The 20,102-nt window shown below is 42.1% G+C and overlaps 2 protein-coding genes across 5 annotated transcripts in view; both read right to left on the bottom strand.

The window, feature by feature from the left end:
- Positions 1 to 312: 312 nt before the first annotated feature.
- On the bottom strand, positions 313 to 9,099 carry PSMA4 (proteasome 20S subunit alpha 4). 3 transcript variants are annotated; one of them, XM_019010828.4, is made up of 9 exons: positions 8,975 to 9,099; positions 7,585 to 7,610; positions 7,296 to 7,338; positions 6,870 to 7,032; positions 5,251 to 5,328; positions 4,566 to 4,654; positions 3,762 to 3,892; positions 2,824 to 2,947; positions 313 to 721 (listed from the first exon to the last, which is right to left on the bottom strand). In XM_019010828.4, the coding sequence occupies exons 2-9, from the start codon at positions 7,585 to 7,587 to the stop codon at positions 567 to 569; spliced, it is 786 nt and encodes a 261-aa protein (XP_018866373.1). In that variant the 5' UTR covers positions 7,588 to 7,610; positions 8,975 to 9,099; the 3' UTR covers positions 313 to 566. The 3 variants fall into 3 exon arrangements, with proteins under 3 accessions (XP_018866373.1, XP_063554822.1, XP_018866374.1); XM_063698752.1 differs by lacking the exon at positions 8,975 to 9,099 and adding an exon at positions 8,680 to 8,790; XM_019010829.4 differs by lacking the exon at positions 6,870 to 7,032 and having other exon boundaries at positions 8,975 to 9,094.
- A 3,015-nt stretch (positions 9,100 to 12,114) lies between these two features.
- HYKK (hydroxylysine kinase) overlaps positions 12,115 to 20,102 on the bottom strand; it is a 29,222-nt gene continuing 21,234 nt past the window's right edge. The window contains exon 5 of one of the 2 annotated variants that reach the window (XM_055363923.2): positions 12,115 to 12,222. In XM_055363923.2, coding sequence (XP_055219898.1) covers positions 12,221 to 12,222 — 2 coding nt within the window. In that variant the 3' untranslated portion in view covers positions 12,115 to 12,220. Of the gene's footprint in view, positions 12,223 to 12,878; positions 16,282 to 20,102 lie in introns of those variants that run through there. The other variant, XM_019010296.4, reaches the window with a different exon arrangement.

Raw genomic sequence — 20,102 nt, 5'->3', positions numbered from 1 at the left:
AACTGTTCTCATCTCTTGGTTCCACTTTTCCTGTGGCCTTAACTTCTACACCTCATCTTCCGAGCAGCTTGAGCTGCTACCTGTGGGCAGCCTCAGTCCTAGCTGCGAGATCCACACCCACACATCAATTCTGGCTTTGTTCAGCTCACGTGTTCATTCTCAAACCAATTCCCGCAGACAGAGACGAATAATCTGGCCAGCCTGAGGAACGTGCCCATCTTTGTGAAAGGACTGTAAGCCACAGTGTGCAAAAAGTAATCGCCCTGTCAGTTTTTGTATATTTAACAATTACTGCTACAGAGAATTTATTCCTTCATTTCCATTTTCCAAATTTTATTCCAAAAAAAGGGGATGTGTGTGGAAGATTAAGATGTCCATGAAGGGTAACCATCATCGTTACAATAAAGTATTCAATTGGACAGAAATGACAAGGACCCAATTCAGTATGTAATGTCCTATTTTCCCACTGCACCAGTTAAAAAAAAGTCAAAGCCTTCCTAGTGTGGAAGAGTAGGACAGCTTTTACACTGAAATGGTGCCCCAAATGAGTAATAAAATCTCTGATTCTATTTATCCTTTTCTTTCTGTTCTTTTTCTTTCTTCTCACGCTCAGCTTTGGCTTCTTCTTCCTCGTGTTTTTTGATCAACTGCTCCACTTCTTTTTGTTTGAGAACTCTGATTACTGTCTTTCCATTCTCTCTTGTTAGTGTTGCAATTTCCACTAAAAACAAACACATACATTTATTTGTATTGCAGGCAGGCAGGCAGGCATACTTAGCAGAGAAGCTTAATAGGCACTCATGGTTTATGCTCGCCACACCATTGAAACGTTAGTTCAGCACTCTCCTATGTTTTATACTTAACGTTATTCCCTTTTATGAGAACAATATACTTTTGATCTTGTAAAGTTTTAATTATAATTTTTACTTAAATATCGTCTCCTCAGCCATTTTGTCACTCCCTTAGAAAAAGTATAATCAACCAATTGCTATTGCTGGCCTGCTATTAGCTGTGCTGATTAGACGGAACTGTTGGAACCTCTGAGGGCTCAGCCACAATCTTCAACTGGTAATAACAGCTTATTTTTTATGGACTTTTCAAGTCTCTTAAAAAAATAAATAAAAAAAAGGCATGAAATGGCCAAGAAAAGCAGACTGATACCTAAAGGGGAAGGAATTTTTTTGTACCAGGGAAACTGAGTAGTGCTTCCTTGAAACTGGGTGGAAGTAGACAAAAGTGGGCAATCTGCATGTAAATGACATTTTCTTCTTTTTTTTTTTTTTTTGAGATGGAGTTTTGCTCTTGTTGCCCAGGCTGGAGTGCAATGGCGCAAACTCGGCTCACTGCAACCTCCGCCTCCTGGGTTCAGGTGATTCTCCTGTTTCAGCCTCCTGAGTAGCAGGATTACAGGTGCGCGCCACCACGCCCGGCTAATTTTTTGTATTTTTAGTAGAGGCAGGGGTTTCACCATGTTGGCCAACCTGGTCTTGAACTCCTGACCTCAGGTGATCCACCCACCTCGGCCTCCCAAAGTGCTGGGGATTACAGGCGTGAGCCAATGTGCCCGGCTGTAAATGGCATTTTCTAAGGAACACCAGGAGCTAAACTGTCCTAGCATAAAGCAACATGTTAACTTACCACAATTTCTGAAAAACATTTAGAAATATTCTTTTTTTTTTTTTTTGAGACAGAGTCTCTCTCTGTCACCCAGGCTGTAGTGCAGTGGCATGATCTCAACTCACTGCAGCCTCCGCTTCCCAGGTTCAAGTGATTCTGCCTCAGCCTCCCAAGTAGCTGGGATTTATAGGCATGCACCACCATGCCTGGCTAATTTTTGTGTTTTAAGTAGAGATGCGGCTTAGGCCACCATGTTGGCCAGGCTGGTCTGGAACTCCTGGCCTCAGGTGATCCACCCACCTCAGCCTCCCAAAGTGCTGGGATTACAGGCATGAGCCACCAAGCTCGACTGAAATATTCTTTTATATAGTCATATAGCTTAAGTTGAACAAGGTATTTGGAATTGCTAACATGAGCTTAAAATAAGAGATTAGTAGATTAAGAAGAACAGGAGAGGGTATCACAACCCACACAAATGTTGTATCTCTGGTAAAGTATACCAAACCTATGTATAAATATATAACTACATACATATGCTTTATCATACATACACACAAGCGAAGATATCATTGATGAGAAGACTTGATAACTGTTAACTAAAAGTAGCACAGTGCAGGATGTCTATCTGTGAGTAATGAGATTGTTCAGTATCAAGCCTTTAAGTTTGGAATACAGTGTGAGATTGTGACTCCACAATTTACCAATGTTGATCTTGGTCAACTCACTTAACCTCATTAAGCCCTAGTGTCCTCAGTTAGAAGACAGGGATAACATCACCTAATTCATAAGGTTGCTGTTTCAATGAACTAGGATGACATGTTAAAATCTTAACAGTTGCTGGCTGGGCACAATGGCTCATGCCTGTAATCCCAGCACTTTGAGAGGCTGAAGCGGGAGGATCACCTGAGGTCAGGAGGTCATGACTAGCCTGGCCAACATGGTGAAACCCCGTCTCTACTAAAAATACAAAAATTAGCTGGGCATGGTGGCGCGAGCCTGTAGTCCCAGCTACTCGGCAGGCTGAGGCAGGAGAATCACTTGAACCAAGGAGGCAGAGGTTGCAGTGAGCTGAGATTGCGCCACTGCACTCCAGCCTGGCGACAGAGCGAGACTCCATCTCAAAAAAAAAAAAAAAAGAAAAAAATCTTAACAGCTGCTAATTTCCCTCACTCAGTCGAAAGAATTAAAGGAGAGGATATGAATTACCTTTTTCAGCAGAGAGTTTACTAACATCCATGGTCTTATTTAGTACTTTGATAGCTAAAGCAAGTGCTGACTTCAAGGTCATTTCTCCTTCTTTATAGTCTTGTTTCAACATTGACACAGCTGCCTATAAAACATGAATCAACATAGAATTTTAAGTTTTTACATTTTTTAGAAACATGAATTGGTCTAGAAGAAAAATGCCTGAATTATTATTGGCATTACAAGTATAAACAATTTTTTTTTTTTTTTTTTTGACACAGGGGCTCACTCTGTTGCCCAGGCTGGAGTGTAGTGGCATGATCTCAGCTCACTGTATCTTCAAGTCTCCCCAGGCTCAGGTGCTCCTCCTCCCACCTTGGCCTCCTGGGTAGCTAGGATTACAGGCACATGCCATGGCGCCCAGCAAATTTTTGTATTTTTTGTAGAGATGGGGTTCTGCTATGTTGCCCAGGCTGGTCTCGAACTCCTGAGCTCAAGCAATTTGCCTGCCTCGGCCTCCCAAAGTGTTGGGATTACAGGCATGAGCCACCATGCCTGGCCCATATACATAATTTTGATGACAGGGAGGGCACACATGGCACGGGGTGAGAAGAGGGGGTACTGATGCTCTATAAAGTGTGTCTTTAACCTGGGGTCCTCAGTCTCCCAAGGCGTCTATCATAGAATACAGGGGGTCTGTAAACTAGGATGTGAAACAAAATCACAGCTTCTAATTTCACAACTCCTAACTGAAAATTAGCATTTATTAATGTAGTTAACGAACCCCAGTATATTAGCTATACCAGCAATGCTGTCACCAACAGAAATCACAGATATTTCCATATCACATTAAGGTTGTTGCAGCTATCTTAAAATACTGTTTACATTCATCACCATGGCAAAATTATGGCAGTTATTAGACATTCTGCTAGATTTTACAGCACAACAAAAATACTCACAGCGCTATTATTTCCAATGCATGTGGCCTTCCATCCCCCGTAATTTCCACTAGGGTCACTCTGATAGAGCTGAAAGCCATAGTGCTTATCCCAGCCAATGTACAGCAATGAAACACCAAAGGGACGTTTTCCTTTAACAAAGAAAAAAAGCCAAACATATCAATAATCTAAATTTAGTATCACTATAGCTACTTGAGCTCAGTGAAGGTAGCTAAACCCTACTCTGTGAACTTAAGCATTCATAAACTGTTTTGTATCCTGGCTACCATAGATAAGCTCCATTACAAATTCGACTTTTGTTTCTACGATTTGGACACAGCCAGAAGAGGGAACAGACAAAGGACCAGTGCTGAATTTCATTATTATGTAAACAGCAGTTAGTTTCCAGATTTGAAAATGTTGTTTTGGACTTTCAATATCCTATTAATAAAACTAGGGTAATCTACATGGTGGAGGAACACGTTCATTCATGAAGCAAGAATGTATGAAATTCTAGTGTTCTATACCACTGTAGGATTAATGTAGTTAACCATAACATATTAGTTTCAAATAACTAGAAGGACATGGAAGGCTCCCAACACAAGTGTTTGAGATGATGAATGTGCCATTTACCCTGATCTGATCATTATGTGTACTGAAACATCATTATGTACCCCATGAATATGTACAATTCTTATTTGCCAATTAAAATTAAATTAAATTTAAAACAAAGGGTCTATTTTCAATTTTTTACTACCTCAAAAGGGTTATAACTCATAAAATGTCTTAACTTTTTGGAATAAAATTTTCAAAAAAATTAAATACCTCCAAATTGTGTATAAGCTTGTTTGATATCACACAGTGCTGTAACCAACTGCTCACAAGGTATTGGCTCCTGATACTGTAATAAATACCTAGGATAAAGAGATGGGCACATTAGTAGTTTTTCTCTAAAACACAGACAGACTCTAAGGAAAATATTCTCTGAAAAGCAATCTATGCCATGGGGACAACCTAACAGTCATTTGTAATTTGAAGGGGAGGGAACAAGTCAACATCTGAATATTCTCATAGTAAATAATATTTTGTAAGTTTGGTTGAAAAAAATCTGTAATTTTCAATTCAAAGATTTTTAATGACTTTAATCTTTGCAAAAGTGAGCTCTCCTTAGAAACATCAAAACTAGGCCAGGTGCAGTGGCTCATGCCTGTAATCCCAGCACTTTGGGAGGCCGAGGCAGGCAGATCACGAGGTCAGGAGATCGAGACCATCCTGGCTAACACAGTGAAACCCCGTCTCTACTAAAAATACAAAAATTAACCCGGTGTGGTGGTCAGCTACTTGGGAGGCTGAGGCAGGAGAATCGCTTGAACCCGGGAGGCGGAGGTTGCAGTGAGCCGAGGTGGCACCACTGCACTCCAGACTGGGCGACAGAGTGAGACTCTGTCTCAAAAAAAAAAAAGAAACATCAAAACTAATTTCTGTATCATTATGCTATTTATGACCATACCTTTGAGCAATGAGCCTTAGTTCATTAGTCAGAACATTAGCATCAGAAGTTATGCCTGCCACACTGCAAGCCATGTCCCTTGAAGAAAAAAAGACATTGATCTGTAAGCAGGGAAGATGCTTGCAAGGAGTGTTTATAAGTATTAAAAAAATTCTAATTTCTATTAGAAATTCACTATGTTTGCTTCACAACAGCTACTTCCTTCAGAAAAAACCTACAAGTTTTATCTTTGTAGGAGACGTTTACTTGATGTCATTTAACATGAAAGATAAACAAATGCACCCTTTAAGTTATTTAATAGATGTATTTATCATTACCACCCTACGAATAGGATAACAAAATTAACGCCAAGAAGCTAATGTAATCTCAAGAAGATTCAGCAACAAAGAATAAAAAGATAGGCTTGCCACAATGGCTCACGCCTGTAATCCCAGCACTTTGGGAGGCCGAGGTAGATGGAGGGCTTGAGCCCAGGAGATCAAGAACAGCCTGGGCAATATGGCAAAATCCCATCTCAACAAAATATACAAAAACTAACTGGGTGTGGTGGTGCGCACCTATAGTCCCAGCTACTTGGGAGGCTGAGATGGGAGGATCACTTGAGCCCGGGAGGCAGAAGCTGCAGTGAGCCAAGATGGCGTCACCATACTCCAGCCTGGGTGACAGAACAAGAATCTGTCTCAAAAAAAAAAAAAAAAGATTTTGCTAGACAGACTGCTCTTGAGTAATATTCATTTCCTAAGGCCTGGCTTGATAGAGGTGACAGGGGACAATGGCAGGAGGGTTTACAAGCCTGCTTAGGAAGTACAGGGCTAGGCTCCTACTAGAGGTGCATTTCATTTTTTTGGGCCCATTTCCTGAGGGCTGCCCTGGCTCTCTTATAGCTGAGACTCGCCCTGTGACTACGCCTAGCCAAGCCTGCCAGCTGTTGAGTGGACCCAACAGAGGCTCTGTGGAGGGGTGACATCACTTTGGACAAGTTTATCAAAAGGCCCTGATAATCAGCATTTACCAAGCCCACCACCACTGAAGGGAAAGTCTCTACTTAGCACGGCCAGCTCTCCATGAGCTGCAAAGTTCTGCACACCCAAATATAACAAACATTTCACACAGTGTACAAGGCTTGGCTAAATTCTTCGAGACCTCTAAGAGGCTTGTTCTTTGGTAAGATTCAGTGTAATTCAACAAAATCCTGTGTAGCTATTCTAAACAATACTTTGAGAGCCTACTAAATGCCAGATACTATACTATTTTATTTCATTCATTTTATTTCATTAAACTGCCACAACCACTTTAGGAGGCTCTGAGGCCCAAAGAAATTAAATAATCGGTGCAAGGTCACATAGCCTGCATGGGTGAAGCCTGGAGTTGAACCCAAATCTGTGTGACTACTAAGTCTGTACTCTTATCATTACACAATGCTAGTTTCTCCACTAAGTGTTTGCCCTGCACTTAAAAGGAGTAACACATGGCACCAGGCCTCAAAGAGGTTTCAAGCAAAATAAAGGCACAACTTCAATTCTACCACATCGCACGGAAGAGCCCTCCCAAATTACATAGATCCCACTTATGTGAGAAAGTGAGATTTTTTTAAAACTCTTTCCTAAAATCTCACTTACTCATTGAGTTTATAAATTTTTTCAGAAAAAAAGACTTCATCAAGAAGCTTGTGGATGTTGCGTCTCTCTGCTGCAAGCAAAACACCATCATTTGCTAAAATTCCCAAACACGTGCCTGCATGTCCAATAGCTTCCATGGCATATTCAACTTGGTATAAGCGACCTACAAAACAAAAGCAGTGAGAAGCCAAGACTCTCCTCTGTGCTCTTGCACCACTGGCCCAAAAGAAATCAGCAATGAAGCAAGCTAGAAACAAATTTCCATTTTCACTCTTCTATGGTATAATCAACCTGGTGACCATAATTGCTTCAAAGTACAAAAAGGATGAACTTTGCAACTACCAAAAAAAGTCTGTAATTTTTTTTTCTAAAAGTCTAACACATTTATTTTTAAACTTGAGGCAGATTAAACAATTTCTGTTTTACCTTCTGGAGAAAATATAGTGGTCCTGGAGTCATATCTTCGAGACTGCAAAGGAAAAACACATGAGTGATTCCTACCCACTGAAAGTAGGCCAACTCCTGCAAGCCTACAAACGATCTTACAAAACCTATCCTGGTATACAAAGTTCAATAGGTGAGAGGAAACTGACAAGAAAAAAGGCACCTTTTCACTGCTTTCCTTCTATTTCAATTTTCCCACACAAGTCTGTAAGCTGAGTACAAGCAATACTGTTTATCAGGCAACAGTTTATTGGTATGTGTATTAACTCACCATGTTTTCTGAACTTTATATACTTCCTGTAAAAAGAAAATCAGATCATCATTAAAATAAGATTCACAAATTAAAAAGCATTTGCTGACTTTACAAATCTGTTTTATTTACTCCCTTTATTCAGCTAAGTGTCAGGCATTATGCTAGATGCTGGAATACCAAAATGTGTAAAACCAGTTCCTGTCCTGAAAAGCTAATACTAGCAGTTAGGTGAGAGAGGCAGTCATAGATTATAATGTGGAAAGAGGAACCGGGGGTAGGGTGGGAAAAGGGAATGATGAAAGAATCAAGAAAGTATTTTTTGAGAAATCGATACAGAAAATGAAAGTAAATCAGAGATGGGAGAGGCAGAAATAAGGCTGAGAACCCTTGGGTCTAAGAGAAAGAACAGGGGAAGAAAGAAGGGCATTCCACACAGAGCAGAAAGTGTGAACAAAGGGTACCGAGGCAGGATAGTTTAGTGGGCATGAGACAAACTGCTGATGTTTTTAAAATATATATAAATAAGAGCTAAGCGAGTATCCAAATCACGCAGAGCCTTGGAAGCCAAGGCAAGGGGCTGAGGCCTTCTCCAGAGAGTGATCTGCGTCCTGAACTTGGGGGTGGAGGCAGTTATCTTGGGCACCATCAGTACCATTCGTGCAAAAGGCAATACTGGGTGCTCAGCGTTATTTGGTAAAGCCTCGGTCCAAAGCCCACATTTCCAAATACTGGAATATAGGGAATCAAGACTGGAAAGGTAAGCTGGAATCAAATCCTGGAGAGCCCGCGTGCCCAGGTAAAAACAGAATTTTATCTCTCAGCCAATGGGGCTCCTCTGAATGATTCCCAAGGACCACAGGAACTGATTGGCATTTTAAATGATCACTCTGGCTGGTGAGAGACCGAGGGCAGAGAACTGGATGAGGTAATTGCAATAGGAAGGTGCAAAGTAAGGATGGCACAGAGCAGAGAAGCAGGGAGGACACAGAAACACTCGCCGGGGATTTCTGATTCGAGCGTTAAGCACAGCTTTCTGTTGTCTCCACGCCTGACGCCGGGCACAGCACGATTTTGAGTTCACCGGCACCTCCGGGAGAGCTAACTTTCACGTACCGAACTCCCGAAGACAGAAGCCGCCCCAACTCCTCGGTCCTGCCCAGACCGCCACCCTCAGCCCGCCCCCTCGCGGGCCCCGGCGTCCAGGCTTGGCACTGGGAAGCCCCCGACGGAGGCCGGCGGGGGCCATTCCCGGCGGCCGGTCCGTCCCAGAGGAGGCGGTGCAGAGTCATCGTGCCCACGGCTCCTCGGCGGCAACTGCAGGCCGGGACCGACTGTCTTGACGTTCACGACCCTCGCCCAAGGGGAAAGCGGCCAAGCTTCCGCGGGCCCCAAGGGGCCAAAGGCTCACCAGATGGAAGACCCTGAAGACTTGAGATGTCCACGGAGCCCTTAACTCCACGGAAGAATAAACCACCAGCGCTCACCGAATAACCGCTGCTAATATGGCCCCCGCGCATGCGCAGAACCGCTGGGGGGGGGGGGGCGGAGCGGGACGGCCGAGGACGCGGAAGTCCTTCTTGCGGGGCGGAGCTAGAACCCGTGGCCCTCGTGGGAGCTGGGTTGTGGGGGTGCTGAGGCTCTGGGGCGCTGCAGCTTAGGCTAGGGTCCTCAGCAGGTGGAGGAGTTGCTGTGCCATGGGGAGGAGGGCAGGAAGACAGTAGCCAACCAGGAGGTGGAATAGCTAATTTCTTTCTCTTACCCTTGGCGCTCTCCTTTCACTTTCTCTTCACTGTTTAGACCTAGGATAGCAAATAGTGTGGACCGGCTTCTTAATTGCTATCATTCCTGTCCTGTTTCCCAAAATGGTTCCAACCACATGAGACTTTACCCCTCTCATCACCTTCCTTTTTCATTCTGGCTTTCACTTTTACTGCTGATGCATACATTTTGGACATACACATTATGATGAGGAAGGCCGGGTGGCTCATGCCTGTAATCCCAGCACCTTGGGAGGTCGAGGCGGGTGGATCACCTGAGGTCGGGAGTTCGAGACCAGCTTGGCCAACATGGTGGAACCGTCTCTACTAAAATTAACAAAAATTAGCCGGGTGTGTGGTGCACGCCTGTAATCCCAGCTACTTGGGAGGCTGAGGCACGAGAATCGTTTGACCTCGGGAGGCGGAGGTTGCAGTGAGCCGAGAGTGCGCCACTTCACTCCAGCCTGAGACTCCATCTCAAAAAAAAAAAAAAATTATGATGAGGGTCGAGCATGGTGACTCATGCTTGTAATTACACCGCTTTGGGAGGCTGAGGCAGGAGGATGGCTTGAAGCTAGGAGTTTGGAGGCTGCAGTGAGCTACGATCGCACCACTGCACTCCAGCCTGGGTGACAGAGAAAGACACTGGCTCTAAAAATTAAATTAAAAAAAATTATGATCAGGTTCACACTTTTGGGGGAATTTTCACCTTAATCTCTTTCTCTGCTTTTCACCAGTCAGAAAGGATTTCCCTGACCAGCATAGTTAAAGCAATACCCTACCGTCAGCATATACTTCCACCATTTTATCTTCTTTACTGAAATTGTCATACTTGTTTATGTGTTCATTATCCACCTCTCCACCTTTTTGCTCATTCGGCCTCGGTCCATATGTAAACTATCTACTATTCATTTTAGGTTTTTTCAGGCTAGAAGGTTGACTAGATCTGGGTTCATATGAAGTCATCTGCTCACAGTCTCTCCCAAAAAGCAGCCCATTGGGCAGAAACTCTGTCCTCTTCATGTTGGTTGCAAAATTATTGGGGGATCTGGGCTTTGAAAAGGAGATAGCTTGGAAGTAAGTTGCATTTTGAGGTCTCGCCTATCATCTCTACTTTCCAAGCACACAGGGAAGTGAGCCAAGGCAAGATGGCAAAGAGCCACACGCAGGTGGTGCTCTGAAAGCATCCTCAGGTGGTGTAACTTATGGCATCTCTGAGGGCCCCTGCCTGCCACCTTAGTTCATTCTGCGGAATTCAGTGAACAGTCACTTTTAAGTGAGAGGTAGAATTTCTCAGGTCAAAAGAGGGATTAGTTGAGAAAAAGGGCAAGAGAAGAATGAGTCTGACAAGTGTGGGTGACTGAGTAGTTCGGTCTGATCTGAATGGAGGAGATAATACAGGAAGTAAGGAAAGGCATTTGAGGCCAAAGTGTAGAGTGCCTTTAATGCCAGAATTTGTTTTGGTCAGTAATGGGAAGACAGGATTAAAGTGATGTTTTAGGATGATGAACCCTCAACATCTCTCATCCCACATTTTCCTCTTACAATGTGCCACAGATGGTTCCCACTGAGAGGTTCTGTGTCCCCTTGTTCTGAATCTGGGTGAGCCTGTGACTACAATGGAAGTGATATCATGTGACTTCCAAGAGCAAATCACAAATGGTGATATGGTTCTGTCTTGTCCTCTTGGGATGGTCATTCTTGGGACCCAGGCACTATGCTGTGAGGAAGCAAAGGCCACATGGAGAGGTGTTTGGCCAACAGCGTAGATGAAGTCCCAGTGTCACCTGCCAGACAGCTGAGTGAAGATTCCTCCAGATGATCCTAGTACCCAGTTGTAACCAGGCAGCTTAGCTTCAAACTGCATTAAAAAATTTTTTCCCCTTTTCCTTAGGTTTAAAGATATAACCTTGAAGCAAACTGCAGAAACCTTTTCTAGAGTCCACATCCCTCCCTTTCTCATTGTATATACTCCCTTCACATTTATCTAACTGTCTACTAGTGTCTAATTATGTGTCTTCTTAGAAGTTCCAGGGGTCAATCCTGAGACACACAGACCAAGTCTGGAGACCCAGCTGCAAAGTTCCAGAGATTACTTCAAGGCAGCTAGTTAACAACCTGGCTGTTGTTGAAATGCCATCAGCCCAGGGTCCAGGTGGACCAGGACCCAAGATAGCCACCAGAATAAGACACACAGACACTGTACTCAGCCCAGTTCTTGCCTGCCTTCCTTATCAAGTTTTCCCTTTTTAAACCCCTGCCTTCTTCCTAAAAATAGAAGCCGTTAATTTGGATAGGAATCCGATTGCTTTCCCTTTACTATTTTTGGTTAATAAATTCTGTCTTTCTATTATACCTCACCCTTGTCAATTGGACTCTGTAAGAAGCGAGTGTTCAGTTACACAGTGATTGAGTCTCTCCCAGGCATCAAATCTCTCCCAGCCTTAAAGTCTTCCTAGCTGAGGCCCCAACACTGGGGGGAGCAGAGACAAACTGTCCCAGGGCCTGCCTGAATTCATGACTGCCAGAAACCATGAGCTAATAAAATGATTAAAGTTTTAAGCACAATTTTTTTGGTCATCACACAGCAATATATGTAACCAGAGTTTTTATCTGCCTACATAATATGAAGTGCAAGAGGTTAGGGAGACTGCAAAGACTTTCTGGTGTAAAGTTCTGTTGTAGTCCAGGGGCGCTAAAAGCCTGGACAGAAGAAGGCACTTGCAAGAGCAAAGAGTCTTTGCCAGACATATGGTATTGATTCCTAAATCTGGAACTGGGTTTTCTCCACGTTGCTTGAAAGGACCAGGACCTGGCACTTATAGTGGTGTGTTCATTCTTACAGTTTATTCAACAGATCTTTACTGTGTCTTCTAGGGGCCTGGCATGGTGCTAGGTCCTGAAAGTAAAGTAAAATAAATATTTAATTTATGTATTATATTAGGGTCTTTCAGAGAAACCGAATCAATGGGATGGAAGGATGGATAGGTAGATAAACAGGAGGGGATTTATTATGGAAATAAATTATGGAGGCTAGGAAGTCCCACAATTGCTGTCTGTAAGCTGAAGAACCAGTGAAGCCAATTGTGTGTTTCAGTTTGAGTCTAAAGGCTTGAGAACCAGAAGAGATGATGGTGTAACTCTCAGTCTGAGGCTGAGGACCTAAGAACCTGAGGGGCCGCTGGTTAAGTCTTGGAGTTTGAAGGCCAAGAACCTGGAGTTTTGCTATCTGAGGGCAAGAGAAGATGGCTGTCCCAGGAGAGAGACTGAATCCATCTTTCCTTTGTCTTTTTGTTCTATCCAGGCCCTCAACAGATTGGATGGTGCCCACCCATATTGGTGAGGGGGATCTTCCTTACTCAGCTACTGATTCAAATGCCAGTCTCTTCTGGAAACTTCCACACAGACATGCTTAGGAATAATGCTTTACTACCTATCTCTGTATCCCTTAATCCAGGCAAGTTGGCACCTAAAACTAACCATCACAGCCACCAAAGAGTTTATATAAACCACATGAAATTGATTGATTGGAGACAAGTTAGAACAAACACCAAATAGTAAAATATCAATGTAATGCAGCATGTAAACATCTAAACAGTGGTCAGCAATATCTGCATTAGGAATTGAGTGAAAGGAAATCCATGTTAGCAGGGGCAATCAAGAGGGAAATCTATACAGTTTCATCAATTCAGAGGAACAACACTGGTCTGGAAGTGAAACCCAAGTTTCAGTCCATTATTCTGGTTCCCAGTTTTTAGCTTGAGTGGTCAACCTAGATAAAAACCACAGTCCCTTAAATTTCAGAAACATAAGTGCTTTCATGTGAATGATCTCATTTGTTCCTCCTAGCGTGTGTGAGTGAGTGTGCGTGTGTGTGTGTGTGTGTGTGTGTAGCAGGGACAGGAGAGGAGGGAGAGGGAGAGAAAGTAGCATGGAACTCTGTGGTAGTGAAGAGCGTGGTCTACATCAGAAAGGCCTGATTTAAGCCCTGGCTGTGTTTGAGGAAATTATTTTTACTTTTTCAGCTGCTATTTTCTTATCTGAAAATGACGATTAATTATAACAGTACTTCCCACATGGGTTTGTTGTAAAAATTAAGTGAGCTAATGTGTATAAAATACTTTAGTGCTGAATAAATGTTGGCTATTATTATATATTGTTAAAAAACAACACAGGCTGGGTACGATAGCTCACGCCTATAATCCTAGCATTTAGGGAGGCCAAGGCAGGAGGATTGCTTGAGTCCAGGGGTTTGAGAACAGCCTGGGCAACATAGTGAGAACCTATCTCTACAAAATAAATTAGTTGGGCATGGTGGCACATGCCTGTAGTCCCAGCTACTCAGGAGGCTGAGGTGGGAGGATTGCTTGAGCCCAGGAGGTAGAGGTTGCAGTGAGCTGTGATCACACCACTGCACTCCAGCGTGGGTGATGGAGTGAGACCCTATCTCAAACAAACAAAAAAAAAAACCCAAAACAAACAAAAAATCCAGTAAAGACAGAGATTCCTAAAATTCTACGATTCTAGAAACCAGTAGGGCTCACTGAATATAAGAGAGGCAAGCAAAAAATTACTCCAATATTTTGAGTTTGGGTAACCCAGAATATGGTTCATTTATTGAGTAAATAGTTACTGAGTCCTAACTATGTGCCACACACTGTGTTAAGCACTTGGCACTGTTCTCTTATGAAATCTTCACAGTGAACTCTATTAACTCTATGAGATAGGTATTACCCCAATCTCTACAAAAAATTAAAGAATTAGCCAGGCATGGTGGCACATGCCTGAAGTCCCAGCTACTAGGGAGGCTGAGGTGGGAGGATCACCTGAGCCTAGGAGGTTGAGGCTGCAGTGAAACCCTGTCCCTGCCGCCCCACCACCAAAAAAAAAAAAAAAAAAAGAAAAAGAAATGAAATGAAATGAAATTGAGGGACAAAGAAGTGAAAAATGAACCATATAAGACAATTTAGAGAAATATCTAGTTTGGGAAGACTAGGTAGGTAGACAGAAAGATGGAGATAGGATCAATGCCTGTTCATATATATAGAAAGATAACTATTGAGTATTTGAATGGCCAGGGTTCTAGACTTGAGTCATCTGTAGACAATGAATAGTTGAAATCATAAGAATAGTAAACAGCCATTTACTAAATCATACTAAAGGAGACATGAAGAGAAACCAGTGAAGGAAACATAGTGGGATACCTTCAGCCAAGTATACAGTGAGCTTCAGTCTACCCAATCTACTTCATAGTCATCCAAAAAGAAACAGATTATAGAGAATTAAAAAATATATGCTTAAGGAGGTTCCTGGTATCAGTCTGAAAGGAACCATTATATTTAAGTAGCTCAGGGGTTAGTGACCTTGCCTGGATGTCATTATTTGCTTCCTTGCAGTTCCCAGGGTCTTCCAGCATCTATCTCTGGAGTTCCAGTTTCAACCACCCTCTCAGACAAGTTAAAATTTTTTCTCCAAGAATGCTGTCTATGCTTTCTCCTAAAGCATCTTAGTGTGTGCCTTCTCCATCCCTTCTTCTAGCACGCATTTATTTTCAAATATTTTTAAAGACCTCTGTGTAGGAAAGGCACTATAATAGCAGGTGTGATAAGAAGGGATGAGGAGGCCGGGCACGGTGACTCATGCCTGTAATCCCAGCACTTTGGGAGGTCGAGGCGGGTGGATCACAAGGTCAGGAGATCGAGACCATTCTGGCTAACACGGTGAAACCCTGTCTCTACTAAAAATACAAAAAAATTAGCCAGGCGTGGTGGTGGGCGCCTGTAGTCCCAGCTACTCAGGAGGCTGAGGCAGGAGAATGGCGTGAACTCGAGAAGCGGAGCTTGCAATGAGCCGAGATTGTGCCACTGCACACCAGCCTGGGCGACCGAGCGAGACTCCGTCTCAAAAAAAAAAAAAAAAAAAGAAGGGCTGAGGAGACAAAAATAAGTTTTACATGGTCTCCGCCCTCAGTAGCTCTCAGGCAAGACGACTGCACAACCACGATCCATTATACAAAGTGATGGGCCATGAAAAAGACACAATGCACTGGGATTCTAGAGAAAGGAGAGATCAGAGGAGGTTTCATAGAACTGGTAGTATGTTATCTAGGTCAGTATGTTGTGTCCAGATATTTAAAATATGTCAATATATCTATATGTATACATTATTTTTAAAATTAAAATAGTCATTAATCTCAGGGCTGGAATAGATCTTGTGAGATTATCTGATTCAAAATGGTATCATTATATGTGTTTTATAGACATGGCAAGTGAGACTCACAGAAAAATATGCTTGCTTGTGGTACTTTTGCGAATTTTAAAAAATTGTCATGAGATTGCTTGAAGACCTTAGGGATTTCATGTGCTCTGTCATATTCAGAATTGATCCATTCCATCAGCTGATTTTTAACTATGCAGGAAAATCCTTCCTAAAATTTGATTGGGTCCTATTTTAATTACCCAAGTTAAAGTGAACTTTTAGTCACATGGAGATCTCAGTCACATGGAGATCCCAGATTCATAGGATTTGGCAGTTTCAAACCAGATTTCTTCTACAGCTTTCTGACCCATGTCAAACATTTGCTGTAAGTGTTTCCACCCGGTTTTTGCAGTAACCATGAGATAGTCTTTGTTCTCTGGGTATAGCTGGCAAGAGTATGCAGCCATGACAAGTGACTGACAAAAACGACTGCATACAAGTAAAAACAAAGCACCCTTCTCTACAGCTGTCAGTGGGGTGATGCTTTCAAACCCTGCAAGGACATGGCCTCCTACTTGTATAGGACTCTTGCTTTCAATCATCATGTACATGATGGTAATTGCCACTTCAAACACATAGTAGCCATAGCTCATGTCACCAAAGTCTAAAATCCCAGACACTTGATATTCAGCATTTCCAGAGGCTGACTTGCTGGACTCCATTAAAATATTATGGTCATTAAGATCTCCATGATTGATACCTGAAAGTAGAAAAATCATGTAAAAACAGTTATTGAATATCCCAATTCATTCCCCTTCCATTTCTCTTTCATAGGCAAAGCCAAAATTTGATGAGCAGTCAGAGATAAAGGGCCAGGCCCTATTTTTCTTGAAATAAAATAATTTCCTCTGAAAAGAATAAAAGCAGTTAATTTGGGGTGGTGGTTTTGCTTTTGCTTCTCATCAGTACAAGGCCAGAAGTTGGAGACTGCAGTTACTACAAATACCTGATTTTGGCCATTAGAAGAGTAAAGTGAAAAGAACTGCTTAAACCCAGAAATGTTTAAAAGAATAGAAACACATTCATATTGTTAGAAGAAACAGAGTCCTAGAATGGACCAGATTTACCTTTATTTTCATCTAGGATTTTATTTTATTTTTTAATTTTTATTCTTTGAGATGAGTCTCACTCTGTTGCCCAGCTGGAGTACCGTGGCACAGTCTTGGCTTACTGCAACCTCCGTCTCCTGGGTTCAAGCAATTCTCCTGCCTCAGCCTCCTGAGTAGCTGGATTACAGGGGTGCGCCACCACGCCCAGCTAATTTTTGTATTTTTAGTAGAGACGGAGTTTCACCATGTTGGCCAGGCTGCTCTCGAACTCCTGACCTCAAATGATCTCCCTGCCTCAGCCTCCCAAAGTGCTGGGATTACAGGCCTGAGCCACTGTGACTGGCCTCAGCTAGGATTTTAAACAAAATTTTCTGATAACATGGTAATTCTAAATTTCCCTTTTTTTGATTACTAAAATAGGTGGTGATATTTTAAGTCAGTACTATTCAAAGTGGGGTCCATGGCCAGTGCTGGTCTACAAAATGTTACTAGTCTCCATGAGATAAGAACAGAGTTGAGAGTGTTTAGAAAATTTTACAGGGATATGACATCCAAGAGTGTGATCAGTGGCCTTGTCTCATTGAACAGAGCGTACACGAGTTCAAGTTTTGTCAAACTCCCATGGTTAGTTGCATGTGGCATGAACTGTACGTGAATCATGCACAGTAGGACCATATGTCAGACTGTAATGGGTTGGGGGAAAAAACCCACACTTGTCTTTTACCATAGATAGTCTAAGAAGCATGGATTTAAGCCACCGACTAAAGATTAGTAAGAGATGTAAGTGTCCATGAGCAATGAAGCCCTGAGTCATATACATGATATAAAGTATATAATTTTAACTTTTAAATATAATGCTGACTTTTCTATATGATTTAGGATTGTGTAAATCATGCTTAAGCAATGTAACATAGTGAGTGGGCACATAGAAACAATATTATTGTAAATCATAGATTTTAAACTACGTAGTTCTGAAATTGGGATATATTATATAATTGTCTCAAAAATATATAAGGTAAAATTTGACTGGGCCCAGTGGCTCATGCCTGTAATCCCTTTGGCCACTTTGGGAGGCCAAGGCAGGTGGATTGCTTGAGTCTAGGAGTTCGAGACCAGCCTATCCAACATAGTGAAACCCTGTTTCTATTAAAAATACAAAATTTAGCCAGCGTGGTGGTGGGCACCTGTAGTCCCAGCTATTCGGGAGGCTGAGGCAGGAGAATCACTTGAACCTGGGATGCAGAGATTGCAGTGAGCTGAGATTACATCACTGCACTCTAGCCTGGGCAACAGAGCGAGAGTCTATCTCAAAAAAATTTTATATACATATATATGGCAAAATTTGACAGAAATACAAGCAAAAAATAGGCAATCTGTAATCATAGTAGGATTAAAATATACTTTAACATGTGCTTTACTCAATAATTGTTAGAAAAAGCAGACAAAAATGTAAGTGAAAGTTACAGAAAATTTAAAAATGATTAACAAACTTGACCTAATGGGCATATAACTTTATACCCAACACTGCAGAATATACTTTCTTTTAAAGCACACATGAACCATTCATAAAAATTTACCAAATACCACATGATAAAGTACATTTGAATTGACTGAAATCATATAGAGCTCGATCTGTCTAATATGGTAGCCACTAGACATATGTGGCTATTTAAATTCATTAAGATTCAAACTGGAGGGCCGGATGTGGTGATTCATGCCTGTAATCCCAGCAGTTTGGGAGGCTTAGGTGGGCGGATCACTTGAGGCCAGGAGTTCAAGACCAACCTGACCAACATGGCAAAACTCCATCTCTACTAAAAATACAAAAATTACGTGGTGTGGTGGTGCATAATTTCAGCTACTAGGGAGGCTGAGGCATGAGAATCACTTGAACCCAGGAGGCAGAGGTTGCAGTGAGCAGAGATCACGCCACTGAACTCCAGCCTGGGCAACAGAGTGAGACTCTGTCTTAAAAACAAACAAACAAACAAACAAAAAAAAAAAACAGGATTTAAGCTGAGTGCATTGGCTTATGCCTGTAATCCCAGCACTTTCAGAGGCTGATGTGGGAGGATCGCTTGCAGCCAGTAGTTCAAGACCAGCCTGGGCAACATAGTGAGACTCCATTTCTATAAAAAAAAAATCTGCTGGGCATGGTAATGCATGCCTGTAGCCCCAGCTATAAAAAAAATTTTTTTAGCTCAATAAGGTTAAATAAAATTGAAAGTCCTAAGGAATATCCTTAGTAGCACTAGCCACATTTCAAGTGCCTGTAGCCACACAGGAGCTATTGTATTGAACAACACAGATATAGAACATTTCCTTCACTGAAGAAAATCCTACTGGACAGCACTAATATAAAGTATGTTCTCTGATCACAATGTAATTACAGTAGAAATGAACGATAAGATATAACCAAAAAAGTTCATCATATTTTGGGGAACCGGATTTATACTTCTAAATACCCATGAATAATAATACAAAAAAAGTAGCCAGGCATGGTGGCACACGCCTGTGGCCACAGCTACCTGGATGGCTGCAGCAGGAGAATCTCTTAAACCCAGGAGGTGGACGTTGCAGTGAGCTGAGATTGCACCACTGCACTCCAGCCTGGGTGACAGAACGAGACTCCAGCTCAAAAAATAAATAAATAAATAAATAATGGTTGAATTTCATGGTTTGTGAATTATATCTCAATAAAGCTGTAAAAAAATAACAGGGGCCTGGTGCGGTTGCTCATGTAATCTTAGTGCTTTGGGAAGCTAAGGTGGGAGGATCGCTTGAGCCCAGGAGTTTGAGGCCAGTCTGAACAACATAGAGAGACCCTATCTCTACAAAAATAAAAATATTCACCAGGCATGATGGTGGATAGCTTAGTCCCAGCTACTTGGGAGTCTGAGGTGGGAGGATCGCTTGGGCCCAGGAGGTCGAAGCTGCAGTGAGCTGTGATCGTACCACTGCACTCCAGCCTGGGTGACAGAGCAAGACTACCTCAAAAAAAAAATTTAGAATTATGCATCCAAACATACTGTACCATGAAAAGACAAGCCACAGAATGGGACAAAATATTTGTAACACATATAACTAGTAAAGGACTCATATCCAGAATATATTTAGCATTTCTACAAATCAATGAGAAAAAAATAATTTCAATAGAAAAAAGGCCAAAGACTTGATTTGGCACTTCTCAAGAATATATTTCAAATGGCCAATAAATAGAGAGATGGATTTTAAAACCATGATGTGATGATCAACTATTATGTACAAATCAGATTGAGAAAAATTTTAAAAGTCTGACCACACCAAGGGTGTAGAACAATGAAAACTTTTACACTCTGCTAGCTGTAGTATAAATTCCTAGAACCACTTTTGAAAACATTGTTATTATCCAGTGAAGCTGAATATAGACATGTCCTATGACCTAGCAATCCTATCCCAAGGTATACACTCAAAGACTAATGAACATGTATAC

The sequence above is a fragment of the Gorilla gorilla genome, chromosome 16, assembly GCF_029281585.2.
Source record: "Gorilla gorilla gorilla isolate KB3781 chromosome 16, NHGRI_mGorGor1-v2.1_pri, whole genome shotgun sequence".
NCBI lineage: Eukaryota > Metazoa > Chordata > Mammalia > Primates > Hominidae > Gorilla > Gorilla gorilla.
The sequence above is the reverse complement of the archived record's forward strand: the minus strand, read 5'-3'. Positions and strand labels throughout refer to the sequence as shown.

Excerpts from the sequence above, each read along its gene's own strand:
- PSMA4 (XM_019010828.4), bottom strand. Across the intron at positions 5,329-6,869 it reads AAAATTTATAAACTCAATGA|GGACATGGCTTGCAGTGTGG; the intron begins GTAAGTGAGATT and ends TTTTTCTTCAAG. Across the intron at positions 3,893-4,565 it reads AGCTTATACACAATTTGGAG|GAAAACGTCCCTTTGGTGTT; the intron begins GTATTTAATTTT and ends TCTTTGTTAAAG.